The sequence below is a fragment of the Ictalurus punctatus genome, chromosome 9 (genome assembly GCF_001660625.3).
Source record: "Ictalurus punctatus breed USDA103 chromosome 9, Coco_2.0, whole genome shotgun sequence".
Lineage (NCBI taxonomy): Eukaryota > Metazoa > Chordata > Actinopteri > Siluriformes > Ictaluridae > Ictalurus > Ictalurus punctatus.
The window spans coordinates 11522392-11543532 of NC_030424.2; the positions used below are offsets into that span (position 1 = coordinate 11522392).

The 21141-nt window shown below is 37.4% G+C and overlaps 2 protein-coding genes across 2 annotated transcripts; both read right to left on the minus strand.

Moving 5' to 3' along the window:
- Positions 1 to 44: 44 nt before the first annotated feature.
- On the minus strand, positions 45 to 5128 carry cinp (cyclin-dependent kinase 2 interacting protein). The gene is made up of 5 exons (XM_017475381.3): positions 4982 to 5128; positions 3495 to 3654; positions 3259 to 3391; positions 698 to 827; positions 45 to 377 (listed from the first exon to the last, which is right to left on the minus strand). Exons 1-5 carry the CDS (start codon positions 4986 to 4988, stop codon positions 175 to 177), a joined length of 633 nt encoding a protein of 210 aa, XP_017330870.1. The 5' UTR covers positions 4989 to 5128; the 3' UTR covers positions 45 to 174.
- A 10654-nt stretch (positions 5129 to 15782) lies between these two features.
- On the minus strand, positions 15783 to 20956 carry adprs (ADP-ribosylserine hydrolase). The gene is given in 6 exon segments (NM_001201119.1): positions 15783 to 16447; positions 16606 to 16706; positions 16847 to 17034; positions 17682 to 17889; positions 17990 to 18086; positions 20638 to 20956. Coding segments are annotated over 6 exon segments (1164 nt in total). The 5' UTR covers positions 20822 to 20956; the 3' UTR covers positions 15783 to 16061.
- Positions 20957 to 21141: the final 185 nt, after the last annotated feature.

The window sequence follows — 21141 nt, forward strand, 5'->3', positions numbered from 1 at the left end:
ATATAATACATACATACACCGTATACCATAACCAAGAGACTGTATAAATTGTGGATATCATTTTATTATTGCATCATAAACCACTGTACTGTTACCAAATTTGAAGCTTATTCTATAGCATACACTTCCTCATGTTCCATTAAATTTGAAAAAAACTTCTAATAAATAAATAAATTAGACAGCTCTGAAGCCTGTCTCCATCAGTAAGCTCTCTAGGAGAAGTTTGGTGTTATCCTGGATGTAGGGTTGATAGAGCCAGCAGGTCAGATACACCATGCAGAGATCTGGGTTAGTTGTGTGGGCCACTTCTCGTAATATAGTTCTCTTAAGGGCCAGCTCCTGCTTGTAAGCCTCATAAAGACCAGAAGATACTTCAGCTGCAGTGGACAGCAAAATACACTGTGCATATTATATAATAATCATAAGGCACAATGTATAGATCAACAGGTACTTTCACAGCTTCTTATATAATAAATATATAATAAATCCAGAGCACTCTTTTGAAAAATGGTTCATCAAGGGTTCTTTGAATGGTTAACATTTTCTAAAAGGGGAATCCTTTTTTGTAGGATTCTGCATTAAATCATTAAGGGTTTCACCAGCTAGCCAAATCAAAGACTCTTTTGGCATGCCACATGATGTGTTTTTCCCTTAAAAGGTCAGTATTTTTCTAATGAAATAAACAATAGTTTATTACCAAACTGCCGTGTGGACCAAGTCTGAAAAAGTGGCGTTGGTCTTCCTTTCTCTCCATACTGAAATGTCTCCAGTTCACATATCCCCTTCTCAGCAGACACCATTTTCTCCATTTTAGACAGAATGTTTGCCTTTGAAGAAAAAAACATTGGAGTCTATATACACATTACAGCGTTTTCAAAGATAGCATGTGTAATAATTTCTAGGCTTTAAACGAACACTAAGCTATAAATGGCTAAAGACATTCTTTCGATAAGGGCACTTAAATCAAAATGATATATACGTACAGTACAGTCATGAGAAAAAGAAACTACACCCTCCTTCAATTCTGTTATTTATTTATCAGGGCCTAAATAACATTTGTGTAGGTATGTAACAATTACTGGCACCCTTTTAGTACCTCTATTTGCCAAGACAACAGCTCTGAGTCTTCTCCTATAATGCCTGATGAGGTTGGAGAATACCTGATCTGAGACCATTACTCCATACAGAATCTCTCCAGATCCTTCAAATTTTGAGGTCCATGCTGGTGGATTCTCTTCTTCTGTTCACCCCACAGGTTTTCTATAGGTTTCAATCAGGGGACTGGGATAGCCATGCCAGTGGTCAGTAAACCATTTTTGTGATGATTTTGATGTATGTTTTGGACCATTGTCCTGCTGGAAGATCCAACCATAGGCTATTTTAAGCTTTCAGGCAGTCAGGGATTTATTTAATATCTGTTGATATTTGTTCATGATGCCAAGTATCCTAACAAAATGTTGAGTTCCTCTGGCAGAAAAACAGCCCCAAAACATTAAAGAGTCACCACCATATTTAACCGTGGGCATGAGGTACGTTTCCATATGGCTACCTCACTGTGTGCGCCAAAAAGACCTCTGGTGGTTATTGCCAAAAAAGCTCTATTTTGGTTTCATCTGACCATAGAACCCGATCCCATTTGAAGTTCCAGTAGTGTCTGGCAGACGCTTGAGATTGTTTTTGGATGAGAGTAGAGGCTTTTTTCTTAAAACTCTTCCAAACAACTTGTGGTGATGTAGGTGACTTCGGATTGTAGTTTTGGAGACTTTCTGACCCCAAGACGTAACTAACTTCTGCAATTCTCCAGCTGTGATCCCTGGAGATTTTTTGGCCACTTGAACCATCCTCTTCACAGTGTGTTGAGACAATATAGACACATGTCCAATTCCAGGTTGATTCATAACATTTCCAATTGACTGGAACTTCTTAATTATTGCCCTGATGGTAGAAATGGGTATTTTCAATGCTTTAGCCATTTTCCCATTTTGTGAAGCTCAACAACCTTTTGCTGCACATCACAGCTGTATTCCTTGGTCTTACCCATTGTTATGAATGACTAAGGGAATTCGGCCAATGTGTTACCTCATATTTATACTCCTGTGAAACAGGAAGTCATGGCTGAACAATTACCTATTCCTAGTTACCCAGGTGTACTAAACAAAAGTAAAATATTAATGGGAATATATTTCAAATATATTTTTCTCATATGAAGTCATAGGGGTGCCAATAATTGTTGCCCACCTATATTTAACAAAGATATTTTTTAGATAAACCTGTGTTGTGTTCGCAATTGTTTGATATATATATGAGAGAAGAGTATTTTTGTGAATGTTTTGAACAAAGAGCAAAAGGTTAAATAATAAAGAAAAATTTTCACAGCCTTCTTTGCTCATATTTACCAAGGGTGCCAAAATTAGTGGGCTATGTGTTATCTCATACTAAATAGTTTTAGATCTTCAAACAAAATACAACTTACAACAAAGGCAACCAGAGTAAACAAACAATACGGTTTATATTCATTTATTTGGAGATAACGGCTCTCACTGTGGTTCTTTGGAGTCCCAGAGCCTTTGAAATAGCTTTGTAACCCTTCCCAGACTGAAGTATTTCAATAACCTTCTTCCTCATAATTTCTGGAATTTCCTTCAATTTTGGCACAGTGTGTTACTGGGTAAGACCAGGCCCAGTTAGTTCTGGATAACTTTTTTGCTTCAATAAATAACTATCATTTAAAAACTGTATTTTGTGTTTACTAAGGTTGCCTTTGTTTGATCTTATCTTGTTTTAATTTCTGAAATAATTTAGTATGAGATGCAGAATAAATGAACAGAATAAATGAATACTTTTCACAGCACTGTACACACACACATGCACACACAGGTATTGTATAATCACAACATAAGGACTTTGGTCTTTTTCTTGAGAACTATAATGATAAAATTATTCAGTAAAAGTGAAACTAGACCAGAATATATTATTTATTGAACTGACACTGTGATAAGCCACACCTTCTCTATTTTCATTGGCTGCTATGACTAACCTAGGTTTTGGGTCAAGTCTTTGTAGAAAAAAAGGTTAATTTCTCATTCCTGTGTGCCTTGAATTCAATTATTATTCTTTTTTTAAATTAGCTGAACATAATGCTAACTGCAAAAAAAATATCCAGTCACAATTTAGATGAGGTTCTCTTAAAGCAGTACACACTGGGCCTGGAACTAACATTTATGACAGAACCTGACATTTCTGTTCCTCAAACCTTACCATTTTGTCTACAACATTCTGTAGTTTGATGCATTCCTCCTCTAGCTCTGGGTTGCTTTGATATGCACTTCTTTCTGCAGGAGCTGCAGACAAACTTTCGCCCTCCATCATGACCTCTGGGTCCTTCAAAGACCTAATTCAGAGAACACGGACGAGGGTAAAACAGTATTGAGCTTTTCTTTAAAAATGTTTTTTTTTTAAACAAAACACTGTTAGTTTAATGTTATGAGTCTTACTCTTTGCTCAGTCTGAAGTTGACTATTTTGGTTGCGACAGTGGATCCTTCATCACTCAGACGATCCCATTTCAGGATTAAATTATGCCAGTCTGCTGCGTTATCCTTCAGTTTTCTGGCACTTCCAGTCAAGTTGCTTTTTCTTCCAGGGGTTGTGGCCTCTGATTACACGAAGAAACAGAATCTACATTTTTTGCAGGAGCAAATTTCCTTGTTTTCGTTATTGTGCTTGTTAAAAGACTATAAGAATCTGCGATATGTTTTATAGGAGGTCATGAAAAATTACAGAAGAGAGGTAAAATGGCATTAAACAGGCAGTCTACATCTAAACAAGCAGGACATTACTGTCATCATAATTTGGAGGCAGAATAAAGGTATTTTACTTGAACAAAAAAAGGCAGCAAGGGAACCGGTATGAAAATAAATTGGTGTACTGACATTTCTAGTAAGGTGTGACAGATTTTAAGCTTACAGGTAGAAATGGCTTTTTTTTTTTTTGGTCGGATTTTAGGATAAATGTCATCTACAACATGTCTTCTCTTAAACTGTAGTACTCTTTGTTTCATTGTTTTTGTCCACTCGTGACCACCACAATATCTGAAACAGCTTGTTTCTTGATATACAGTCCTGTTCAATGCACTCACTTTGTACAAATTTTGTTATAGATTTTTACTTTTATGACGTCTGCATTACCGAGTTAGTACAAAACATTTTATATTAAAGATAACTTTTCCAACAACAACAAAAAAAAATACAGAATTTTTTTGTATGTCAGTAAAGAACACAACATACTACATAACAGACCGCTTTTCAGGCAAAAAACATAATGAAGGCTGTTGAGTTTTGCATGTAAAGGAACAAGCAAGCCAAAGTCTCTTAACTTTATTTAGTTTATTACGATTTTCTGCTCTTTATAGTATTTTTTTTTAAATGCACAAACTTAATTTCATTATTTTTGATGTAATATTTGCTTTACAGCATTTCTTTGCATGTGCCAAAGATTTTTGCACAGTACTCAAAATTTACATGTCATTATGACATACATGTCAGTCAATTTCCTTTAGAGACCATCTAAACTGCACTAACCAGAGTGGGAACTTAACCACATTGTGTTTTTAATTGTGTTTGTACATCTCACTAAATATCTAAAGGCCAGACAGACTCTTTACACAATGAATGTTATAAGTGTTAAAGCTTAATTAACTTCTTGTTAGTTCTTATTTTTATTACTAGTGTTTTAAATAACAGCAGCATAATCAAACAGAAGAAAACGAAACCATAATTAAAACAAACAAAAACAAGTTGTTGTGCTGTTTTCAGATACAACGCATTTCATCCAATCAGGTACAAATACACACTAATAATCTAATCATTATCAGAATTCAGTATTCACTAGATTAGTCAACTGGTCATTTAAAAGCAAGCAGTGACGATCAGAAATGCTTTCAGTTGTAGAGGTCTCCTCAAACTCCTGAAAAACAAACCTACCATCCATTTCAAACGTAGCTCTGTCATAGGAGCAACACAATAAGCTATTATACAGTCAGTAATCTCCAAACATCTTGTTTATGATGCACGTTGTCCGTCTTTCTCGCTGATTATTTCTCTGTAGTAGATTAAACGCTGAAAAACTCAGTACTGCCACCTGCTGGAAGAGACACACTCCAACAGCCATAGAGCTTTTTAGTCTCGAACTTTCCACAGACTTCCACAGTGGATAGAAAACGTGTACACACCTCTGTTAAAATGGCAGGTTTTTGTGGGGGATTTTTAAAAAAAATTTTTTATAAAAGATATATAATATGTAAAAACTTTTTTCCACCATGAATATGGAATGACAACATATACAAATTAAGCGAAAAATAAACATTTTAGGGAAAAATGTAAAAAATGTACAATAATAACAATTGCACACCCTTTTAAAACTGAGAATGTCGAAGCATGTACGGTATCTCACTGTCAAAGGAATCGATCAGGTGGTGGGTATAAAACATTTTTTTTTCTCCAAAACATGGAAATTGTTTTATGCCATGGAACACCGTGCAGGCCATTGTCAACAAATAGGCTAGAAATAGGCTAGAGAAAATGGAGCAGCACAGTGACATTATCAAGAACAGGACAACCCTCTAAAATTTATAAAAAGACAAGACAAAAACTTACTAGGGAGGCTGCCAAGAGACCTAAGACAACATTAAAGAAGCTGCAGGAATATCTGACAAGTACTGATTACTCTGTGTATGTGACAAAGATCTCTCGTATTCTTCACATCTCTGGGCTATGGGGTAGGGTGGCTAGATGGGAGCCCTTTCTAACAAAAAACATCCAAGCACAATTAAATCACCCCAGACCATGTGGCAAAATGCATTATGGTCTGATTCCAAAAGGTATAATAATTCCAAAAGATTTGTTTGGTGCAAAAAAGCACATAACCAAAAGAACACAATACCCATGGCAGTGGTAGCTTCATGCTTTAGGGCTGCTTTTCTCTGGGGCTTTTATCAAGGTGGATCATAACTAAACTGTTACACTGGAAAAGATATTCAACGATTTACACTTTACTCAACAGATTTGTGGTGTCCATGTGCCTAAACTAAGGTACATTACAAATATAGATTAGAAAATTCAATATTGGCAATTGCATTCTCTATGTGTTTGGCCAAATTAAAATGTAAATGCAAAGAATGTTTAACATTTCATTTTCAATGTCAAATGGAGTTTAAATTTGCAATTGTTTCTTTTCAAATTTTGGCAGCCATTGTTCATTGTTGTTAATGAAAATGAAAATATATATATATATATATATATATATATATATATATATATATATATATATATATATATATATATATATATATATATATGCATACACACCCACACACACACACACACAGAGAGAGAGAGAGAGAGAGAGAGAGAGAGAGAGAGAGAGAGAGAGAGAGAGAGAGAGAGAACGCAGTTACAAATACCTGATGGAATTAGCAACTTCTAATTGCCATTTTAATTTGAATAAAGTTTGGAATATGCTGTCATATGATTACATAAACACTGCATAAATAAATTGTTAACACAAATATTAACACAATTCATTCTTTCAGTTTATTAACTTTTGCAAATAATTGTGTTGATGGTTTTTTTTTTAATGTGGAAATGATTAATCAGATCAATACAATGTATCACTTTTCAGTGCAGTGCTTTTCTATGCTGGTTTAGGTTCACATTCATTCATTAACTCATTTTCATTAACTGCATTACCCTGGTCAGCGTTGAGGTGGATCCAGAGCCTGTCTCAGGAACACTGGGCACTATGTGGGAATATACCCTGGAAGGAATGCCAGCACATTCACATTCACACTCTCACACATTCACAGTCATTCACAACGAGGGGCAATTTAGACTCAGCAGTCCACCTGCTGGTTGGCATGTTTTTGGGAAGTTGGAGGAAACCAGAGAACGCAGACAAAACCCACAAGGAGAACATGTGAAACTCCACACAGACAGAATGAATGGACTCCCTGCACAATCATAGGTCTAAAGATGTCCAACAACACCTGGGTAGGTCTTCAGCTAAATTGGCAATCAGATTTATTCATTTATTTATAAATTTATTATACTCTACATATAATATACAATTTGTTCAGTTTTAAAAAATAATTATGTTAATTTATATAGAGTAGAAAATAGTAAATATAAACATGTGTAACATGTACCCAGAGTTTTGATAGCGTGAACTGTGAAATTGTTGATGAACACCTGTAAATTGCAGTTTTCTCTCTATTAAAGCCCCACTGGAAATCTATTGCGTCATAGCCACGCCCACAATCTTTTTAACGGGTCATGAAAGCGAAACTAAATCTGTTGTTAAAGCCTCCTTAGAGAAGTAATCTCCTCTGTCTCTCTGCTCTGCCATGTCAGTCTGCTTTATATTTTCATTACCTAATACCATAGATCTAGAGGTGGTTTTTTAGGTCGAAAGTGTGTGTGTGTGTGTGTGTGTGTGTGTGTGTGTGTGTGTGTGTGTGTGTGTGTGTGTGCGTATGTGAGTGTTGTATTCTGATGTTCCTTCATCTGGCTGCTTTTTTGAAGGGACTGTTTTTATTTTATGTTGTTTTGTTTATTGCATAATAAGCCTATAAAATGCCTGCGGTTAAACCAGACGCTCTTAGTGAAATCACGGTTAATCTAGCCGCATTTAACGTTTAGGGGTGTGGTTATTTTATTCATTTATTTGTTTATTTATTTTTAAAGACACTTACCAAAAACTTGCCCCTACACAACCAAATCATCTTAGCTAACTAAACGAACACTACAACAATTCACAGTATTTATGAATATACAGGCTAAACGTTTTCTAAGTGAGCATAGAGCAGGGGTGTCAAACGTACGGCCCGAGGGCCAAAACCGGCCCGCTAGAGGGTTCAATCAGGCCCGCAGGATGAATTTTGCAAGTGAAAAAAATGCTATTCCTAAATTATCCGTTAGGAGTGCACTGTTTTAGTCAGAGTAGAAGACGCGACACAATCCTGGGACTCAGATCGAACAGCAGATGGCAGCAATGCGCCTTTTTCTGTTTGTTATTACGGTGTAGTCTACCCTGTTTTCTACTCGTAACCACACCCTCATTAGCCAAAATGTCTGTCAAAAAGAGAAAAGTTGATACAGAGTGTAGAGTTTTCCAAGAAAAATGGGCCGCTTCCTATTTATTCACAGAGATGAATGGGTAAAAGTTAAAAAATATGCAGTTTAATGTTTGTCAACAGCTTCACTACAAAAGAGTTTGGTTTGGTTGAATCCTATTGTTCATGCAATGCCATAAATTTTAAAGTGCAATACTATATATTTCAGTTCCAAATACCTGTGAAGTTTTTTGCATTTGTACAAACACTGTGACCAGTTGTAATGCACATATGTAAATGATAATCAGAAGCAAATTGCACATTTTTGTCTTAAGAAATCTGAGGTTGTTCATGATATATTTTGTAAAAGGATATTTCATTAAATATGAAGGTTTTCCTAATGTACTTGTAGTTCTTTGCATGAAACCAAAGGGGAAAACATGGACTTATTGTTATTTATAAGTAATTATGCTATGATTTTACTGGCCTAGCCTACTTGACATCTAATTAGGCTGTATGTGGACCCTGAACTAAAATGAATTTGACACCCCTGGCATAGAGTATCTTTCTGAGCTGACTATAAATTAAAATGCAGCTTTCTAATCAAAGGAAGAAATAAACTATGAACTATTAAATAACTCCAGTTTGTTCTCACAAGCTACCAACCACCAAAACACTATTCAAGCTGTACATCATTTTTAGCTGGTGCATTATTTTCCATCTATCTTATTACAAATATAAATTGATCAATACAATTTTTTAATTTTCTAATTGCCTTATTATTGTCTATGATGGTGTATTAATAGCAGTGAGTCAGAAACTTCCAACACTTACGAGCTGACAAAGATGGTGTACCAGTTTGAGTATCCAGGCCTCTGTTGTAGCAGCTGGTATCTGGTCAGGCTGAACTGGATTTTTCAGTGGGGAGAACACAGCCAAAATTCTCACTATTTTGTTCTTGGCTACAAAACCAGTACATAAATTGTCTGGCCTCTATCAGTGAGAGTAGTTGGGTGCCATCAGGGAAGGAGCTCCTCATTTCAGGAGAAAGTAGCTAATGCTTGTTCAAAAAAAGTTACTAGAAGTCACCAAATGATGTCATAGACTTATTTGCATATTCATTGGATCTTCATCATAATTTGAACTGAAACATGTTACTGGAAGAAGGCAGATTTTCTCAAAACAATTAGAACAAAATAATAATAAAAATATATATATATATTTTTTATCAGAATAATAAAACACAACAGCAAGGGGATACAGAAGCTGTTTTGGTGGCTTGTGTTGTCCCAAAAAATTACTAAAACACTTTCTATTGTTTTTTGTTACTGTTTTTTTTTTTTTAAATGTGTCACTCATGTGTATGTGTACCAGATTCATGTACGTTTCTAGATATTCAGGCAGTAGGTGTAGGTACACTTGGGGAGAGGATCCCTAAAGAGTGTTGGATTAAATTCCTATTATCTGTTTATTATTTATCTCATTTGAGAAACACTGGAAGAAACTAGTGAGAAGTCATGTTCATGAAGTTATTAATATGTCATGAAAGTAAAAGTGTAACTAAATCTGTTTTTCCAGCCTCCATGTAATAATCTCCTCTGTGACCCTTTACTCTGTCATGTGAGATTGTTTGTATTTTCATTACATAACACACAAGATCTGTATCTAGTTAGTTAGACAGTTAGTTTATTTGTCCCTGTAGGGAAAATGGGTTTGCAGCATAATCACACAGACATCAGAAATCACGATTGGCATATATAAACAACATACACAATATAAAAATATTACGTTTCTCATCAAAACTTATGATTAAGTTTCTAATTACAAAATTATGTAAAATATAAAGTGAGCGTGGTCGCGTCTCATAGTACCGGTTCAATAAGTATAGTATTTAAGTTAAGGAGATTTTGTGTGCGTGCTAGGATAACATACAGGTTTAGTATGGCAGTGAACAGGTTTCGAGCCTCAGCTCATCTAACTGTTTTTAAATGAGCAGGTTTTTTCACTGTAGAAAGTTCATCAAGATAAAATTGAATGAATTCCACGTGAATAACACTGACTGGAGGCCCATGCCAATTACAAAGATTCAGGTCGATGGACTATTAGCAAGTTATTGTCATTCATTCGTATAATTCCAACAATTTTTTTTCACTATTTAGCTGTCTTTTTATTTTAAGGATCTAATAAATTGCTTATATAAAAGTGTGTACATTCAAAGCACCCCTGCAAAGCCACTGTACTGTCATTAGCCCACACTTTAACAGCCTTTTCCTGACTGTCAAGATTTCCTCTCGCACTGAGCGAGAAGCATGCAGCATGCTCAGTTACCATTGTTTCTGTCTATACCAAGCCATTCTTTGTTGTTGCTTATCTAGTTTTGATTTGTTTTGCTTTCGACTCTGATATTCTGCCATACCTATTCCAGTCCGTTTGCACTTGACCTTGTCTGTCTAATGTTTTTGATCTCTGCACTACACTTGGTATTGTTCTTCTCATTAAAACTGCCTTACCTACACTTGCATCCTTCTCTCTAAAACCATTACATGACAGAAGACTTTGCCTACACCATGGATGCAGCAAGAAAGTGGAAGAGATGTAATGCCAGGGTAACTAAGAAACCATGCCAGCTTTTGACTCAATCCAGTTTCCCCAGTGGACCGTCATAGATCTCCCGGTCCCATATGATGGGTTTTTTGGTATCCCGAATATTTTTCTTTTATATACATAACAATAATAATATAATAGGTCTTATATTTATGACTCACAGCTGGATTTTATCAACTCTAAATGCATCTTTCAGAGAGATGCTCAACCAAATTCCTGAAATGGAATGTCACATTGATTTGGCTCAGGAGATGCTTGGCTGTCAAATATACACACGAGGCACCATTTGTATGGAGTATAAACAGACCAAAAAGCAGGACAGGAAGCTACAGAAGTTTATTTTCCTATGCACAAAAGTCATACTTGGAGCAGGTAAACACAAGTCAGCTGACCAAAACAACGAAAAACGCCAGAAGTCTACTCCAACTCAAGTCAATATCTTTGACCACCAGAAGAAAACTGCTGTTTAGAGGAAACCACCACACAAGCATAGCACAAAAGTAAAGGAATTTCAGTTCTGTCTTCCTAAAATAACCATTGCATTATTTACAAAAATGTGAAAGGTGTACTCACTTTTGTGAGACACTCTATTCTTTGCAGTGTCCCAGCTTGGCATGTCCTTAGCTTTTGATTCTTTTTTACATTCCCTCAGCCCAATAATTCTTCACAGCAACTTTTCATAGTATTTGTTTCATAGTACTTGAATGTTTTTTTTTTAAGTTATGATTTTTAGCACTTTTGTAAACCTTTGCTACAACGTGCCACACAGTACCTCAAAGTAGCTCATAAACCTCATACAAACACACACACAGTAACGACTCGAGACGATATGCAGGAAGTAAGTGCAGGAGCAATGTCTTTACTCACACACAAGCAGACAAAACACAGGGACAGTGGTCTATACTGATCAAGGTTAACTAGATTAAACATTAAACTAAAGTCTAGGCATTGCACGAGCACAGGGCATGGAAATAAGACCGCTTCGCGAACGTAACGTATTCGCCAGGAAAACACTCATTCAGCTACTGACATGACCATATACGAATAATTGTTAAACATTACTAACATAAATACTGCGCCAAGTGCGCAGCCACATGAGGGGTTTAAATAACTAACACAATCAAACTAAAACATAGACACCTGGATTAATTTAAGACACACCCTCGAGAAACAACCAATGGCAAACAGGGAGTGAATAAAAACAAACGATCCGCGCGTATATAAGAGTCTCGTGCAGGCGCACTCTGCAGCAGTCTTTGCGCTATATATATATATATATATATATATGTATGTGTGTGTATATATATATATATATATATATATATATATATATATATATATATATATATATATATATATATATATGGTATTAGTAAATACATGTAAACAGACTATCATTTTAATCATGTTGGTTATTAGTAATTACAACACATCCAATGGGGTGAATGCAGTACAAAATCTTCTTAGCAAAGTCCTGACTAAGGTGTTCCCTATAATTTGTCAGTGTTACACAACAATTCCAGGCAAATCAGTTGTAAACATGTGCTGAAATATTTGTGTTATCAAGTCTGGGAAGAGTGTCAAATACATGATTTAGAAAACACACCACACTGAGACACTTTTCTGCATACAAAGAACATTAACTATGGAACAGATGAACAAGATGTATCAAAAATATTTTAACAGCAAATGACTACTTTAATAAGCATTACCAATGCTAATTTCAGACCAACTGTTTATACACGCTCAGAAAACAATAGTTTTAAACGGTACCATTCCTTGTACCTTGAGGTGGTACCCACCAGGGTAAAGTTTTGTATGTTTAATGCAACCCCAATTCCAAAAAAGTTGGGACAGTATGGAAAATGCTAATAAAAACAGAGTGATTTGTAAATGTACTTTGACTTTAAACAACAACAAAAAAAAAACATATAAAGACAAAGTATTTGATGTTTTACCTAATCAACTGCATGTTTTTAAGGTAAATGTTTAATGTTGATAAATGTATTTTGAAATAGATGCATGCAACACGTTCCAAAAAAGTTGGGACAAGGGCAATTTAGGATTAATAGCAATGTGACAAGTTGAAATAAGAAGCTGATGTGAAAGAGGTGAGGTAATCGTCTAATCATAGTATATAAGGAATCTCCAAAAAAGGCCTAGTCCTTCAAGAGCAAGGATGGGTCGAGGCTCGCCAATCTGCTAACAGATACATCAGCGAATAATCCAACACTTTGAAAACAACATTCCCCAAAGACAAATCGGTAGGATTTTGGGCATTTCACCTTCTACAGCGCTCAATATAATTAAAAGATTCAAGGAATCCGGTAAAATCTTGGTGCGTAAATTGCAAGGCCGAAAACCACTTGTGAATGTGTGTGATCTCGATCTGTCAAGCCTAGTACACACTACACGATTTTAAGCTCGATTTGCAAGTTGCTGAGCAGTCGGCGCTCGCCGATCAGTGGTCGATCGTTATGTGTGAACTACTCAGTGATGCATCAAAGAGGCTCGCCGACTAGGCTTGCTGCGATAGATGGTGTTCCCAGTGTTCAAAACACAAACCGATTACATCACTTGCCCACCGTGGCACCACCCCCACAGTCATTTTGCCTTTTTATAGTAATAAAAATCATTTAGTTCAATTAGAGAACGGACGCTACAATTAAAAACTGAACGCGTCTACTCAACATGAGCCAAATGAGCCAGAGTCGCAGCACAGATCAGAAGGAGTCAGTTTTCATTTAGTACGAGTGAGATTGAGGCGAGCTGACTGACAGGACGATGGTGGAAGATTTGGTTTCAAAAGTTCTATGTTTAATATAAGCAAGTTTGCCATTGTACTGTTTTGTAGTTGTGTTTTTCATGAAGAATAATAATGAACCCGCCAATCAAGCAGTTGCTGCCCCTGAATGTGCAGGGCATTAATAAGTGAGGGGGAAAAACACCCCCCTGGCCCCAGCCCTGACCCCTCCAGTGATACCGGTAGTGTCGATTAAACGGTGGGAATCTTGTTTTGTTCTCCAATGAATCAACAGTTCAAATAGTTTTTGTACAAAACAGCCGTCGTGTTCCAAAGAGGAAAAGGACCATCCAAGCTGTTATCAGCATCAGGTCCAAAAGCCAGCATCTGTCATGGTATGAGGGTGTGTCAATGCCCATGGCATGGGTAACTTGCACATCTGTGGGGGTACCTTTAATGCAGAAAGATATGTACACATTTTGGAGTAACTTATGCTGCCATCCAGCACAGGACAACGCCAAATCATATTCTGCCCGGACTACATTGGGCATGGTTGCATAAGCAGAGTGCGGGTGCTAGCATGGCCTGCCTGCAGTCCTGACCTGTCTCCGATTGAGAACATGTGGCGCATTATGAAGTGCAAAATAAAGCAACCAAGGCCCCGTACCATTGTGCAGCTTAAGAAATGTATAATGGATGAATGGGGAAAAATTCTGCTTGCTAAACTTAACTAACTGGTGTCTTCACTCAGTTGCTTACAATTGTAGATGAAGCTGGCTGAGAGTTTTCAGAAAACATGACATCATTTCCAGTAAGAGAAAATAGTGAGCATCAATGCTTCCTGGTTTTTGCGGTGCATTGTGGGAGTTTGTAGGTGTTCCAGTTCACTGGAAGGATTTTGCAATTGAAACAGCCCTTAAAATGGCCGACGTCCTGATCAGTGCCCTGACTACTGAACTAGGGCTAGCTTGTTAAGACATAACCCTAGTTACTTAAATAAGAACTGTGTATCTGCACTTCAAATGGAATCCTTTTTAATAGAATACCCAAAACAAATTTAAGACCTGCACGTCACTTCAATCATACAGGTGATACACCACCTGTAAAGAATTGTGTTCATGCATACACATCCATTTCTGGGTTTAAGTAAACTAAAGCAGGATAAACTACTATAGTGGTATATGGGAGACATACCACACCATTTGCTCCAACAGTGAAAGAGAAAATATCCAGGGGAAAAAAATAGAGAGATGGATTACGGCAGTCAAAAGAGAAAAAGATGTCAAATTTACTATCACTCCGTCAGCAGCTGTATTAGAAACCCTCTCGCAGCAGTGTTTTTTGTAACAAGTTTTTTTTTTTTTTGTAATTTAATGCCAGGGTAATGTAACAAGTAGTGTTATATATGTACATAATTTTTGCAAGAAGACATTTTTTTTTTTTTTAGTTGGCAACGGCGTTCAGGCATTCTGAGCTCAGGTTTTATTTAGTATTTTTCTTTCATTCCTTCTATATTATATTATTTATATATATGGACTAACATCCACCAAAACTCACTGGCTGTACCTTTTTAATAAACTGAAAAACAATTGGTCAATGTAATTTTACTATTAAATCAGCCCAGTAAAAACCACATCACTAGAGATATTATTGTGCGTCAGTGCGCCATCTACAGGCGTGTTGACGTAACTACAGGAAGGTAAAATCCGTATAAGAAACTGAATAATAATAAACAATTCGTGAAATAATTATTTAGAAATGGAGGCATTTCTCAAGGCGACAATTACTGTGCTCCAAGTCATTTGTGGAGATTAGCATGTACTACATTGCATAAAAGGCACAAATAAAAAGCACAGTAAAACAACCCCTCATTGTCTTGTTCAAGGTCTTAAACTGTCTTAAATTCCTTAATGTAAAAATAAGGTCTTAATTAGCATTAAAATGTCTTAAATACATGTTTCAAAGATTTCGATTTTATTTTGGCTTCTTGTTGTTTGAGATGGTAAACCCTGTGTGTGACTGTGTTGCACTCAGTGTGTGTTAGAGCAGCTCGGGTCACAGTAACTTCATCTCTCTCTGCTGTGAGTTTGAGTCACTTATAACCTGCATTTAGACACAACACGCGCCAGATTCACTTTGGTTTTACCTTAGTGTAATCTCAAACATTTTTGTGTATGGAAGTTTACAGCATTTCACCTGATTAGTAAGGAGAATTGACTTTAAGAGAAGTATTTAAGACACCTTGTATTCCAGGTGCGCTGGAAATTCATGATTTTTTTAGTTTCCAAGTTTTAAAAGCCCAAAGTGCCAAAGAGACTGGAGTTGTTCATTTAAGCAGATGCTTTATTTGCAGATGTTGGAATACACCAAATATTACAAAACGTTTTTAACCTTTAAATGGGTAGCTCTTTTTATTTAAAAAAAAAAAAATGTTGGCCTCACACCTTTTAACAGACAACGTGCAACTGATTTATTTCTTTGTAAATCGTTTTGCACAACAAAGACAACAGATTCTTACGAGCAAGGGTTGTGTTTTCTCAGCTGTGTATATATGCTTGTGAATCAAATTCCATGCATATAATGTATGTATGTAGTAATGTGTAATGGATCAGTCAGTATTTTTCAGATGATGATGATGATGATGATGATGATGGCTGTCATGTGGCTGGTCGCTGTCGCTCGTAGTCACCCTGACTTCGTCTGACTGTGTGATGTCGTAGAGTTTAAAGAGACGCTCAGCCAGATGCTCAGCTTCCTCTGACCCCTCGCAGCTCTTCAACCAACTCTGGGGAATGGCACTGATGCCGTAGTGGGCACCTGCGATAGCACCTGCCATGCATGCGATGGTGTCTGTGTCACCTCCCAGGGCTAAGCTGTAGGCTATCGTCCTCTCCAGGCCACCATAACGCTCCGGCAGGCCCTCTCGAGGCTCTAAACAGTGCAGCACGCAAAAGATGGCTGTGGGCACAGACTCAAGGGCTGCAATGCCGTTCCCTGTGTACAGAAACATTTAGTAGCATCACTAAACATAAACATACACTACATCAATTACATGCTGCGTTCCATTAGATATAGTAGATATTGCTTTACCAGTGATGCGAATGAGGATGCAAATAGCAAGAAATTAAGCTTGCACAAAAAATCCCACTAACCGAGTTCTGATATGACCTCCTCGATGCTCACGTTATTCCTCTCCATGAGCTCCTTGACTATGTGCAAACGTGCACAATATGGAAATTCAGCTAAATTAAGCCTGCAAAACAAACCAATTAGTGCATTTTTTAATAAAATCATAACAAACAAAACATCACTCACTAAGTCACATAATGTAGATTCTCCATCAAAAATCATTTTTGATAAAAACTCTGCAACACCAATAAAGTGATGACTCACACTTTAGCGTCATTGCGGGCCGTCTCGTCGTTCTCCACTTCCTCCATTTCAGAGATGAGTTTATTGATGAATTTTTGTGGTAAGGCCAGATCACCTTGCAGTGACAAATGAACAGCGATGGCCTGTAGCACAGCACCATTATAGCCCAGAGAGCAGGAGTGGGTGAGCATTGCACCAAACCTTGCATACTGCCAGTGACACGAAGGGAGGAAAAAGAGACAGGGTAGGCTTGGCACAGAATCAATTTCAAATCTGGATAATACAATCATTGTAGATCATGAATATAGAAAGCTATAACTCAGTAATGGCATTTCTGAACAAGATGTTTGTTCGTGCATTAACTCCGGCAAAGGCAACATAGGCATTTGCCTAAGGCAGGAACTTGCCAGGGACGGCAGCTGCATATTGTGCTCCTGAACTCATGCATTAAGTCTGTGCATCAGCCTTTCTGCCCCATTAAACAGCACAGCCTATTGGTTGCTGCCCTATTACCAAAAAGCACGTGCAAGTTCAGAGGTGTCAGGAACACAGCACCGGTTACTGGCTCTCAAATACATACACCAAAGAGGAAAGTACAAACTAGTCCCTCCAGGATTTTGAGATCACAGAAATCCACAATATTCTTGCCGCATTACCGCAGATTTGGGCCGAAACACCATGTGGCATTATCGCAACGTGCATTCAGCCAAAGTCCTCTTCGGTTCAGACAGCTCCTTTACATTCTATATGTATTTAATTATTTATTTCTATATACTGACTTCATAAAAAGTTCAGCGGGGCACCAGGATGGGGCTGCAACTGAGATCATCAAATTAGATTTCGGTCTGATCCTCACCTTCCTCACGTCAGCAGCATTTCTAAAGGCAAGGGCAAAGGGTGCAGCTCTCATCGCTCCTCCATTGCCAAATGAGCCGCGTCCACCAAACTGAGCACGTGCTGGCTGAAAGACATCACTGAGGTGAGGCGAGGCAAGCTTTCGCAGAACCTGAATGACTCCTGATCCATAGCCACGGCCTGGAGCGAGGCTGTACTCTTTTGCGAAACTGTAATTAAAGTGAAGCAAAAGCATGTAGAAACAGCACACACTGGACAGTACAGACTTCTGCCTAAAGTTGCATTGATAATATCATTTCTGAAAAGTACCTGCGAGCCATGTCTTGTTCATCAAAGCCCATCCTGGTTAGAAGGGAATGAGCTACGCAGCGCATCATGGCTGTATCATCACTGTACTGCAGTATGCCTGAGGAGTAGCACATAAATACGTAGACACTCTCAGTTTAATTATACCGCTTACATTCTGTATGTTCTACTAAACAAACAGGAGTATGATACCAGTATCAGATCACATCTAAATCATTTTCAAATCATCTAATTCACCAGCGTGGTGTAAGCTGTGAAAGTCTGTGATGTTTGACTGACATGTTAACATACATTACATTAAAGCGTGCATTGCATTAACGCATGCTCCCATCTCACCTGTGGTGTTTGCCTTAACATGGGCAGAATCAAATCTGTTACTAAGAGAAGTATCAGTATCAGATCAGTAATAGGTTTTGAAAGATACCCAGATTTCTGATATCTTTAATGTTACAAAACTGATAAAAGTGGGTTGGCGACTTGAGAAATGACTTGAGACTACGATTGCAACCATTCGCTCCAGAAAACCGAAATGCCTACCAAGTCTACCTTTTTGAGAACGGTTGCTTCCCTTTAAAGGTGCATTAGAAAAGATTAGTCAAGATTAGGTCTCTAACTGTTGAGTAGGAGAAATACAATAACATCAGAATAATTTTTTTTTTGTTTTTACTCCTTGAACCCACCTTTCATTACTTTCCACATAAACAACACATGTTCCTGTAATCTAAGGTGGCCAGAGAGTTCGGTTAGCATTACCAAGTTACCAGCATTATCAAGAACTGTCATGACATCACTTTTAAATGATGATGTAGAATGTTTCTTAAGGGCATTGCCTTACTTAATGTTATTTGCACACAGATGATAAAAAGTACCTAATGTTACTACTAAGTGTTAAAAATGTATCTACTAGATTCGCTACAAAATGAAGCTCTTCAAATAGTTCAACACTTTATACAAACTGCATTTATCTGCAGAGGAACATTGCTAAATCCGCATCCAAGCTCATCCCCTTCGCCGGTAATACATTTTTCCATTTTGGAAAAGTGCTACCAGTGTTTTGTTTTGATTTTGTTTTACTACGTTTCTTGAGAAGTCGTTTGGAATCGTTGAGGTTTTTTTTTTGGTAGTCCACCATGTATTCCTTTCTGTAATGAAGGAGAATTGGGGTGTGGCTATAAAAAAATAAAAAACAGGAGGCCTGTGTAAACAGAAACAAGCAGTCCGCACTTGACTGGATTGTCCCCAAAAGGATTTACTCAGTCACATAATACACTTGTGCTGACACCAACACTTAAACTATTATTTTTTTATCATGTTCTACATACATCCACCATGCACTTTAATAGGAACACCTGCACATGATGGGGTATGTGAATAAAAGAATTTCACTGTGCTGTAATGTATATGTGACAAATTCATTCATGCAGTAATCCAACCACCCAATCATGTGGCAGCAGCACAATACATAACATCATGCAGATACGGGTCCAGAGCTTCAATTAATGTTCACATGAAACATTTTTACCACGTAGAATTAACATTAGGTACTTTTATCAGTTAATGTTCACATCAAACATCAGAATGGGGAAAAAGTGTGATCTCTGTGACTTTGACTCCGGCATGGTTGTTGGTGCCAGATGGGCTGGTTTGAGTATTTCAGAAACTGCTGATTTCCTGGGATTCACACACACACACACACACACACACACAAACCATTCTCTAGAGTTTACACAGAATGGTGTGAAAAACAACAACAAAACACATCCTCCACCTGGAGAATGGTGAGACTTGTTTGAGCTGACAGGATGTCTATATTAACTCAAATAATCATTCTTTTCAACCATGGTGAGCAGGAAATTATCTCAGAACGCACAACACATCAAACCTTGAGGTGGAGGAGCTACAACAGCAGAAGACCACATCAGGTTCCACTCCTATCAGACAAGAACAAGTATCTGATGCTATCATGGGCACAGACTCACTCTTTGAGTGATTCCCCCCGCGTTTTCTCTAATATTCAGCTGTCCAGTTTGGATGAATCTGTGCCAATGATGGCTTCAGATTCTTGTTCCTGACTGACGGGAGTGAAACCCAATCTGGTCTTCTAATCCATCCATCTCAAGTTTCAATGTTTTGTGCATGCTGAAATGCTTTTCTGCTCATTACAGCTGTAAAGAGTGATTCTTTGACTTACTATAGACTTCCTGGCAGCTCGAACCAATCTGGGCAAGAAAACAAAACAAAACAAAAACGAAAGAAAGAAAAAACATCAGGACATCAATTAAAGAGGAGTGAGAAATAAGGAATATCACTGCTGCCATCAATAATAAGAATTTTAAATACAGGATTATTTAAATTTATCTCTTTCTTGTGTTATTAAACTAGATTTCGATCAACCTTTTAATCAAGCTGTTTTTATTTGGATTTGTATTCTTATATGGTAATGTTCATTCTCATGGTAATGTAAGTGCTCATGTTCATTCAGTTTTATTACTGCCATATGAGTGTGGCATAAAGTCAAAACCAGTAAATAAATATTCCACCTGAAATAACATGGAGAGGTTCACCAGTAAATGGAGTGGAATAACACTACTGGTTAAACCCACGACTGTTTTGGCCTGACATTACAAGTGTTTTGCTGAACGAGTCCTCACCGTCACCCCGTGTTTCATCCTCCAGTCCACTGAGATGCTGAAGAACTCGGTCTAGTGGAACATCTTCTGCTCCTTCAAACTCACCGCCTACACAATCCCCCAGCACTGCAGCGACCAGCGCGCCGCGGAACCGCGACAGCAGCGACACCGGAGCTCCTCCAGCTAACCGTGCTGCTGCCGACATTCTTCAACTAATCACTTTACACACACACTCCTCTTTTTTATTTATTTATTTTTTAAATGCGATATACTCTGCAGCCTACATGTATAAATAAACCGCTGTTATGTCCTCAGCAACACTTTCGATTCTCTTCCTGTCGCGTATATGTTGTCACTGTTTGACCTGTTTACTTACCGAACAACATCAAATATACACGGCATTAAAATTATTTTAGTGAGCTTTTGTCACTCGAATGCTTTTTTTTAGTCTTACAAGAATAAAATGTGCCAAAGTAACTTTAACTCGAAGTTATTTGTTTGCTGATGAATATTATAATGGCACAG

Excerpts from the sequence above, each read along its gene's own strand:
- cinp (XM_017475381.3), bottom strand. Across the intron at positions 3,392-3,494 it reads AACTTCAGACTGAGCAAAGA|GTCTTTGAAGGACCCAGAGG; the intron begins GTAAGACTCATA and ends TCTCTGAATTAG. Across the intron at positions 378-697 it reads TTGGTCCACACGGCAGTTTG|CTGAAGTATCTTCTGGTCTT; the intron begins GTAATAAACTAT and ends TGTCCACTGCAG.